Consider the following 10675-nt stretch of genomic DNA (forward strand, 5'->3'; position numbering starts at 1 on the left):
CCCCCCCCCCCGTTTCAGGATTTTATTGGAACTCAGAGAACTCAGCCAACTGAGAGTCCCAGGGTGCAGAGATATGAATTCCATCCTGATGTCAATGTCTACCTAGGGCTGACTTCAGAACACCCAAAAGAGACCCCTGACTTGGAAATCCAAGAGCTGAAGGAAACAGGTATGGCCTTAATTCTCTATAAATGAATCTTAGAAGGTTATTTCTGGAGTTTTACTCTCTCAGAAAAATTTCTATCTCATTTATGTCGAAAGGGAAACTTTTGCCTGGGTTACAGATACTCTGACCTTCTGTGAGTATATTTAGTCATCTCCCACAACTGAGAAGGGAGTGGGAAAATAAAGTTTTCTTCTGCCTTCTTCTGCCACTTGAGCAACAAGCCCTGCTGCTTAGCCATGGAATGTGCTCGCTTTAATCAGTTGCTTGTTGCTACTCTTTTAGCAGGCAGTCAGCCTTATTCACCAAGGGGCCACTTTTCTCCCACGGAGAGAGCAGCACTAGATCCTCTGGCTCCAGATCTAAGTCTGACAGCCAAGGAAACTCGGAATCAAGATGCTCCTTCTCCTGCTCTATTCGTGGCAGAAGAACCCAGGAGCCCCAGCACAGACCAGGCCAGCCTCTGCAGCTTTGAAATCAATGAAATCTACTTACGCTGCTTGAACTCAGGAGATGACAAAGAAGAAGAGTCCCCAGGAGCTGCTTCATCTCTTGAGAAAGACAGATCAAATCAGGCAGACGAACTGAAGTCTATGGAAGAAGAGCTAGACAGGATGGAGAAAGAGGCGCGCTGTTTCTGTGATGAGGATGAGAGCTCCTCAGAGGCAGACACGGAGCTCTCTTTTGGGGACTGGGACTGGCAAAGTGGTTCATTAAGTTCTCTCAGTCTGCCTGAACCAACCAGAGACGCTAAGGACAATGTGAACAACTGGTCCATGACCGAGGAGTACATCAGCAAGTGTGTGCTGAATCTGAAGATTTCACAGGCCATCGTGCACCAGAATGACGAATTGCTGAACAGTATTCAAAAGAAGATGGACGAGCTTGAGATGATCCAGAAGGAGCAGGAGGATGACTGGACATTGTGGGCCACTTCAAGAGAGTTTGCGCATGTCTGTGACTGGCCTTCAGCTGTGGGCCCTCCAACTTCGAATTATGTTCCTCCTGTCATGCAGCTGTCAGAGGACCATCTACTAGATACTAGTGGCAGTTGCCCAACCCTAGCAAGGTCTCCAAGAACAGCGAGAGACCTTCAGGAGGGACATTCTGACAAAAGGTCCAGGAAACAAAGTGGCTGTGTCTTGAAACCTTTCACCCAAGTCTCTGGAGAAAGCACGGGGTCTCAGTCAGAGATGAGCCATCAGGTAAACCGAAGTGGAGGAAGGGGCAGCCTTGAAGCAGGACCCTAGAGTCCCTAGTATATGTGCAGGGACCCACATATAAATATAGCCAGGGCCTTTGGCTTTGGGAGATAAAGTATGTAGGATGGAATTTCCATGTTGATACATGTCACTTCCAGTTCTTATCTTTCTCTGTGAATTCATGTGAATCAGGTTGAAGTATATGAAATTGCTTATTTTTTAAAAAAAATAATTATTTAACTTTGTTACTATTATTATTTTTTCTTTAGAGAGAGATTTTTGCCATGGGGCATGTGCAGTCACTGTAGAGACAGATAGAAAGTGAGAAATCACCTTTTGGGGAAATGGCTATACTGCAGTTCCTTCTCCTCCACTCTCCTCTGCCTATTTTGGGCATCACGCAGACATGCCTGGTATGAGTTTTAAGCCATGGGTCCAGGACCTGAACCATGGTCAGCCATGTGGAAGTCCATCAATGTAACCATTATGCCATCTGCTAGATCCGTTATTATTATTTTTTAATTTGACCAGAGAGAGAAAGGAAAAGTGAGAAAGCAAGCCACCAGGTCTGGGACTCAAACTGTGGCTGTGGGGGAATACAGTGCCTTAATCACCACGCTACCTGACAGTCCCTGGAATTACTATTTTATAGGTCAAAATGCTCAAATATTGGCAATTTCTTTTTCTTCTTTTTTTTGGAGAGGTTTTTGCTATAGGGCGCTTGCACTTGCCAGAAAGACAGAGAGAGACAGAGAGACAGAAAGTGAGAAATCACCCACTAGGGGGATGGCCACACTGCAATCCCTTCTCTTCCATCCAGCCACCTTAACCACCACACCACTGACTGACCCTACAAAGTACCTTGGGCATCTTGGGCATGCATGCACACACAGCTGGTGTGAGTTTAAGCCACCAGGTCCAGGACTCAAACTGCAGTCGACTACATGGGAGTCCAGCGACATAGCCATTACGCCAACTGCTGGTCCCAATATTGGCAACTGCAGATGGTTGAAATATATTAGATGTCTTGGGCAGGCATTATTTTCCATTTTTTATTTTTTAGGCTTTTGCACTCACCAGAGAGAGAAAGAGAGGGACAGAAAGAGAGGGACAGAGTCTTTTCTCCTGAGACTTTGGGCTGCACACACATGCCTGATGTGATTTTCAGGTCACCAGGTCCAGGGCTCTAACTGCAGTCAGCCATATGGGAGTCTAGTACCTTAACTACCATGCCACCCATTGGCTTCTAATCTCCATTATTAATAGCTTACTCACTCATAAACACACAGTTACAGAGTCCAAGGCTATATTAGGTCCTGGCATATGAGGATGAATAAGCTGCAAGCTCTGCTCGAGCATCAGTGGGGGACTGGGACCACAGACTCTTGAGAGATGAGCAGACACCATGGGAGCTGGCCTGGGAGGGTTAGCTTGGGGCTTAGCAAGGTCCCACCGTGGTTCCTCTGTGAGCTCCTTAAGGAAAGGACCTGAGTCTTTCTCATCTTGTGTCCCAACACCCAGCACAGTACCTAACACAGGAGGTACTTTGTAGGGTCAGTCAGTGGTGTGGTGGTTAAGGTGGCTGGATCCCATAAGGCCAATTCCAAGATTTGAGTCTTAGACCTAGTAGCTTGAGAAACAGACCGGATGCATGTATATGTGTGCCCACAGATCCCAAGAGGAAAATGGAGGAGAAGGAATTGTGATGCAGCCATCTTTCTTGCAGGGTGATTTTTTCTTTTTTCTTCTTTTTGGAGAGGTTTTTGCTATAGGGCTCATGCACTCACCAGACAGACAGAGAGACAGAAAGTTAGAAATCACCCCCTCAGGGGGGATGGCCACGCCACAATCCCTTCTCCTCCATTCTCCTCTCAGGATCTTGGGCACGCATGCACACGCGCCTGGCGTGAGTTTTAAGCCACTGAGTCTGGGACGCGAACTGCAGTGGACTACGGGGGAGTCCAGCGACGTAGCCATTATGCTAACTGCTGGTCCCTTGCAGAGTGATTTTTCATTTCCTCTCTCTCCCTTTCTGTCTGTCTCTGAGAAGTGCATGTATTCTACAGCAAAACTAGGGGGGGTAAAAAAGGTGCTTGGTAAATGGTCATTGAAGGAACGAGTGAATGAATGAATTTGAACAAGTTCACACACAGAGAACTGGCTACCTCTTGAATCATAGAATTTTAAAGATAGAAGAACCTGCAGACATGAGTCTCCTCTGTCATTTTTTAGAGTGTGACACTCAAACTCACTGACTTCAACTTCCCGAGGTGCAGTGATGTTACCCAATTAGGTCTGCCCTATTGGAAGGAGGATTTCATTACTAAAATGATTGGGACCAGCAGATGGTGTACTGGTTATGTCGTTGGATTCCCACATGGTTGACTGCAATTCTAGTCCTGGACCCAGCAGTTTAAAACTCACGCTGGTTCATGTGCGTGTGTTCCCAAAAACCTGAGAGGAGAATGGAGGAGAAAGGATTGGGGCATTGCCGTCTCCCTTGAGGGGTGATTCTCGCTTTCTGTCTCTGGTGGGTGTACTCACCCTATAGTAAAAATCTCTCTAAAAAAAAAAGGAGGGGGGTGGCAGGTGGCATTGTGGTTAAAGTTGCTGGACTCCCACATGGCCAACTGGGGTTCAAGTCTTGGGCCTGGCGACTTGCTTTCTCACTTTTCCTTTCTCTCTCTGGTCAAATTTAAATAAATAAATAAAGTTAAATAAAATAGTTCTTTAAAAAATTAGGACAATAAAGTGGTGACCCTTGGTGACAAAAAGTTCAACTTTTAGTGGACTCTATTACCGTCTTAAAATTCTTCACCTACAGTGCACCCCAAAATTACACAGGGCAGATTGCTCTCTTCTTACCTCTAATTTGCTGCACTCCTGCAGGGTCTAGGCTGGTTAGGGGCAGGTCCCCTGGCTCCTAATCTGATGTTCTTTCACTGTGCCATGAGGAATTTAAGTGAGGTTTCAGTCCTCACCTAGAACATTTGGAAAAGCGTTGGCATTTTTGTTTTCTTTTGTTTTAGATTCAGGACCTTCCTGTGATGCCTGGGCTGGCCTTGAACTTCCAGTCCTCCTCCCTCAACCTTTCAAGTAGCTGATAGTACAGGCACATGCTACTGCATTTGGAAGCATTTGTTGTTGTTGTTGTCATTGTTTTTTGTTTGTTTGTTTGTTTTTTGCCATAGGGCACGTGCACTTGCCAGAGACAGAGAAAGGGAAAGTGAGAAATCACCCTCGGGGGATGGCTATGCTACACTCCCCTCTCTTCTGTTCTTGGGATTTGGGGCATGTATGCACACATGCCCTGACCTGATTTTCAAGCCACTGGATCCAGGGCTTAAGCTGTGGTCAGTCATGTGAGAGTCCAGCACCCTAATCACATTGCCACTTGCTGGTCCCTGTTTTTTTTTTGTTTTGTTTTGTTTCTTTCTCTCCCTCCTCCTCTCTTTCTTTCTTGAGAGACGGGAGACGCCTGACAGGGTCTTTATTCATTTATTTAGCTTGGTTTATTTATTTATTCCACGAGTGAGAGATGGATAGCACTCCTGACAGGATCTTGACACCATAATCCATCCCCTCAGCCAGCCCTGGATTGCAGGCATGTGTCTGGTGTACTCAGAAAGGTTTCTGGACTTGAACTGGGAAACTTCCATGTGGAACGGCCTTGTGGAATGTGCCACCATCTAACCCTGTACCCTAACAGGTTTTTGCCGCATCCTAATCCTCCCAGCCAGGATCACAGGCATGCCAGGTCCATTTGTTTTCTTCCATGGGGTGGGGCAGACCACACCCAGAGCAGAGTCTTGATGCTGCAATCCACCCGAGCCTTAGCCAGCTCCAGATAGTGGGCAGGAGGAGCGTGCCTGGCATACTCGGGGACATCTGATGCAAACTGGAGCCTTTCCATGTGGGCCAGCCTAACAGGGCATCATGTTTTGCTGTTATATCACTGTCAAGCCCTCTTTTTAAAAATTATTTAATTTTATTCATTTATTCTTCAATTTGACCAGAAAGAGAGAGATATGGAGAGGAGAGGAAGAGTGAAAAGGCAAGCCACCAGGTCCAAGACTCGAACCACAGTTGACCATGTGGGAATCCAATGCCTCAACCACCATACCACCTGCTGGCCATCATTTCTTTTTGTATAAACAGAAGGGACAAATAATTTACTTATACCCTACTATTTCCATTGAGACTTAGAGTTTGCTGGAAAAGTAGTAGAAACACCTTTTTCTTTTCTTTCCTGTTTTAGAGAGATTTTTGCTATAGGGCATATGTGCTTGTCAGAGAGACAGAGAGAGACAGTGAGAAATCACCCTCCAAGGAGGACGGCCACACCACAATCCCTTCTCCATTTTCCTCTCAGGATTTTGGGCACGCTTGCACACGAATCTAGCGTGAGTTTTAAGCCTCTGGGTCCGGGACACGAACCATGGTTGACTACATGAGAGTCCAGTGACGTAACCATTACACCATCTGCTGGTCCCTAGAAACACCTTTACTTGTAGTTATGTTTTAGTTATCTATCGCTGTGCAATAACAGCAAAAAAAAAAAAAATGGTCCCAAACTTAGTGGCTTATAATTACAAATAATAAAAATCACCATTTATTATTATTAATAACTCATTTAATAAAATGATAAAATAATTTATTATTTCTCACAATTCTGTGAGTCAGGAATTTGACAGGGCTCACCTGGGTGATTCTTCTACTCCACATGGCATTGACCGGTGTCACTTACTCAGGTGCATTTAGCTGGAGGCTGGGCTGGGCAAGCAGGTTCGGGAAGCCTTTACTTACGTGTCTGGTACCTCAAGCCTCCTAATGGCCTCTCTGTAGTGCCTGGCATGCCCTCTTTCAATGAACAGTCTCACCCATGCTTCTCCACAGTATAGCAGCTGGCTTTCCTAGGGAAAGCTAAAACTGCCAGGACTCTTCTGAGCTAGTCATGACTCTAGGACATTGTCATTTCTGCTGCTTCCTGTTAGTGAAAGAAAGTCATGAGGCTAGCCCAGGTTCAAAGGGAAGGAAATAGACTCCAGCTACTGGCAGGAGGGCTTGCAGGGTGGGCAGGGAGGGGCAGAATTGATAGCAGCCATCAGTGTAAACAAACCATCTGCTAGGACATATGACTGCAGGAAACAAGTGTACCATCTTTATTTTTTATTTAGAAAGCTCACTGTCTTTTTGTAGCATCATCAGGGAAGAAGGCATTTTCACTTAAGTGCATTTTTTAGGGGAAGTGAAATTCACTCCTTTAATTTCTTAGCTCTTAAAATTTTTAATCATAACAAATGAAAACATCACAGACTTCCTGTTATTCTGATAGAATCCTGTTATTCTGGTAGAATAACAGGAAGTCTGTAATGTTTTCTAAATACATTCTAACCTTTCCTTGGTGAACCTGACACTGTTTTGAACACCTGTTACTGTGAAGCTCCCTGAGACAGTGCTGTCTTCAGCCCCTGCTCAGAGTCTCCCTGTGTGCAGAGGCCTCTGGAGCGCATATTACAGGGAGCTCGTGGTCATATTCTATGTCTCTCTCACTTTTGTGCATCTTGCCACCATCCCCAACCCCTACTCTTGTTGCCGTAATTTGCTATAGACTAGGGAATATAATTAACCAAGTTAATTAAAATTATGTTAAACTTGGGATAAAAAAGATCTAAAAGTCTCTCTCTTTTAAAATTTCTTTCTTCCATGAACAAGAGAGAAAGAGAACCAGAGAGAGAGCACCCCGTCAGGGTCTTGGTGCTGTGATCACCCCAGCTTCAGCCATGTCCTGGCTCACATGCACACCCAGCATATTCAGGGAGGTCTCTGGATGTGAGTCCAGACCCTCCTCCTGTGGTTCAGCCTCATAGAGCATCCCATGCTACTGCAGGGCCGTCTCCTGGCTCCCCCAAAGTCTTAAATACAGGTCATTGATTTTTGTTTATTGATACTTCTGCAATTGCCGGGATCCAGCCTCGGCGTGGGTGGGTTATCTGGCATGGGTGGGTTATCTCGATGGAGGCGGCGAAGGTGAACAGAAGACAGAGGCCTCGATGCCTTTTTATGCACGTCTTATGCCGGACACCCCTCAAAGATCGCTCTCTGAGGAATGACAACTGCTAGGAATCATCGTGCCTTTTTATTGAAAATGTGATACATGCAAGTAAATGAGTGAGGGGCAGTAAAAGATTTACTCTAAGGAACAGGGTATACAAAGCATGGAGCAATAATTATAAAACATGCTGTTTGTCTTGTTAGCTCAGGTAAAATCAATCACAGTTCTCAGGATGAGGAAGTCCATTTGTCTGCTGTATTTTCTTAGATTTTGATTACTGGGAAGAGTCTTTTGAAGAGGGGGCTATCTATACATTACAACAATAGAGGGTGAGTCTATAATCTATATGGGAAAGGAAGATGATCTTGTATCTCAGGAGACAACACAGGATGTTTTATTAGCAGTTTTTCATAGTCAACAGCACATAGATGAGAAACTCTTTGTAGTTGAAAGCTACCTGTTGCTTTAGATAAGAACTCCCAGCTAAAATGGTTAATCTTTCTGTGGAGCCCTCAGCTTTGTTTATTCTGTTGTCCCAGTTAGGCTTTTTCCTCTAATAAATCTGTGGGTTCCTGCATTTTGTTTGTTGAGTCTTGTCAATTAGTGAGTTCTTTTGTTTTATCTCTGAGTCTCTGTTATGTGGTGAATGTGCTGACTTTGCTAGTGTGAGTTAACTTTGGCCTGTAGCTTTAACAAGGGGTATGTAAGTAAAACTAACCTTAAACTAACTTAGTCTACATATGCTTCTAATGCTAATTTGGTTTATACTAACTTAATCTATATGTTAATTTTGACTTAAAAACAGACAGGTGGGGGAGTCTTAAACTTCCTGATCCTCGTGTTAGTCTTAGGGAACCACATTCCTACAAGATCACTAATTGGCTTTATTGCAATGGTTGGGGGTGATGTTTTACCCTTACAGGGTACCGTAATAACAGTAAAACTCACGGCAGAGAAATTAAATACCGGCCAGTTCAAGGACACAAGGGAGAGCTCGTAAACTGGGCCTTGCCTCAGTTTCTTCCCAGTCTCGGCCCTGCCTTAGAATGGGAGGCAGCATCCTTACCAGCTTGTGTTGCCTGCATGGCCCCGTCATGCAATTTTCAAAGTATCATAGGCTTTATTTTATTTTATTTTATTTTATTTTATGGTCTTCTCACTAGTAGGTGGTGTTATTATTATTATTTAGATTTTTGTCATTGGGTGCATGTACTTGCTGGAGAGACAGAGACAGAGAGAGAGGTGAAGTGAGATATCACTCCCTGGGGGATGGCCATGCCGCAATCCCTTCTCCTCCATTCTCTCGGGATTTGGGTGCGCATTGGGCATGCACGCACACAGGCTTGGCATGTTTTTCCAGCGACTCCGTCTGGGACTCGTACTATGGAGTCTGCCATTTGGAACTGAGTGCCTTATCCACCATGCTAGTGCTGCCCGCTGGTCCCCTACTGGTGATATTGTCCCTTTTTTGGTTATTTTGCTATAGGGCACGTGCATTCACAGGAGAGAGGCAGAGAGTGGGGTAGAGGGATGCATGGCCCCAGTGGTAGATGGCCACACCAGAATCCCTTTTTTTCTACTCTTCTCTTGGGATTTTGGGCATGCACACTCATGTACACAGCATGTTTTTCGAACCACTGGGTCTGGGATTTGAACCATAGGAGTGGCCATGTGGAATCCAGTACCTCAACTACCACACCATCTGGCTGGTCTTATTGTCCCTGTATGATAATGAAGAAACTGAAGTATTAGATTTTCTTAGGTTAGTCTGAATAAAGCTTAGACTAGAACCCAAGGCTCAGGGCTTCTGCCACAAAGATCGACCGCTTTCGTACCATGGTAGGAGGTAATGCTCAGGAAAATATTTGGATTTTTCTATTTGAATTTCATTCGCTAGGTCTCTGTATGTACCCTTACTAGACTGGGTTCCTGGGGCCTCCAGATAAGAGGTGGGTTATTAGATGTGAAACATGCAAAGGGGAATTGTGTCGATAGGCTTGGCTATTTCACGTTCTTCATGAGAATGGTGTTAAAAACAGTGCGAGAGTGAAGAGAAAAGGAAGTCCCACATAAAAGTACTGAAACACGTTTATTGCTTTTTAAGTTGCCAACTCTTTGTGGCCCTGGAAAACAGAACACAGGGGAACAATTCCAACCCACGCCAGGAGTCAAGGACAGTTTGGAAAGAAGCAAGACCCAAGATACCAGTAGGTGGGTGAGCATTTTATTGTTGTTTGTGTTACCATGCCTTTAGACTTCCACGTATCCCTGAGGGCCACTTAATGACAAAGGGGTGGTGAGTAATGAAGAGCAGTGCAGAAACAGATCTTGGTAGATTCTCTCTGCTAAGTGAGTGGAAGAACAGGGTAGTGGAACCTGGAACATCAAGGGGAAGTGACCGGCAGGTTGATCAGAACTCCTAGGCTGTAGCAAAACCTCTCAGACAGTTTTTCTGTTTCTTACTTTATTTTATTGATTGATTGATTGATTGATTGGAGAGATTTTTGCTATAGGGCGCGTGCGCTCACCAGAAAGACAGAGAGCGACAGAGAGGCAGAAAGCAAGAAATACCCCCCCAGGGGGGAATGGCCACGCTGCAATCCCTTCTCCTCCATTCTCCTCTCGGGATCTTGGGCATGCACACACGCCCGCCATGAGTTTAAGCCACCAGGTCCGGGATTCGAATTGCGGTCGGCTTACATGGGAGTTCAGCGACATAACCATTATGCTAACTGCTGGTCCCTGTTTTATTTTTTTTTTAAGAATTATTTTATTGAACTTTATGTTATCTTCTTATGTATTTATTTATTTATTTGAAGAGGTTTTTGCTATAGGGTGCATGTGCTCGCTAGAGAGACAGAAAGCAAGAAATCACCCACTGGGGGAATTGCCACGCAGCAATCCCTTCTCCTCTATTCTTCTCTCAGAGAGTTTGAGTCCCAGACCTGGTGGCTTGCTTTCTCACTCTTCATTTCTCTCCGTGTGTCTCTCTCTGATCAAAATGGAAGAATAATGGTAATAAATAAAATTAAAAATAATAAATCTTATAAAAAAGAAATTATGTAAAATGAATCTTGTTTTGCATAGGTGGAAATATTAAAGGGGCAATAAATGTCTTCAAAACAGACTAATGTATCAGCTTTAGTTTTTCTTTTTGGTGTATTAATGGCAGCACTGATCATAGTTTTAAAGTTAGTTCTGAAAAATAACATTTTTTCCCCCCCCCCCCCCCACCCCCTAGCATTTCCCTGGAAC

At 44.7% G+C, this 10675-nt stretch overlaps 2 protein-coding genes across 6 annotated transcripts in view; both read left to right on the forward strand.

The window, feature by feature from the left end:
* SKA2 (spindle and kinetochore associated complex subunit 2) overlaps positions 1 to 10675 on the forward strand; it is a 1094818-nt gene that overhangs the window by 511332 nt on the left and 572811 nt on the right. The gene's annotated exons all lie outside the window — the stretch shown is intronic.
* TEX14 (testis expressed 14, intercellular bridge forming factor) overlaps positions 1 to 10675 on the forward strand; it is a 112291-nt gene that overhangs the window by 42171 nt on the left and 59445 nt on the right. For 3 of the 5 annotated variants that reach the window (XM_027774233.1, XM_027774235.1, XM_006154639.3), the window contains exons 12-14: positions 19 to 169; positions 449 to 1368; positions 9525 to 9631. In XM_027774233.1, the coding sequence (XP_027630034.1) occupies positions 19 to 169; positions 449 to 1368; positions 9525 to 9631 (1178 nt within the window). The remainder of the gene's footprint in view (positions 1 to 18; positions 170 to 448; positions 1369 to 9524; positions 9632 to 10675) is intronic. The other 2 variants (XM_027774234.1, XM_027774236.1) reach the window with 1 other exon arrangement.

Source organism: Tupaia chinensis, unplaced genomic scaffold, assembly GCF_000334495.1.
Source record: "Tupaia chinensis unplaced genomic scaffold, TupChi_1.0 Scaffold000416_1, whole genome shotgun sequence".
Taxonomy (NCBI): domain Eukaryota; kingdom Metazoa; phylum Chordata; class Mammalia; order Scandentia; family Tupaiidae; genus Tupaia; species Tupaia belangeri.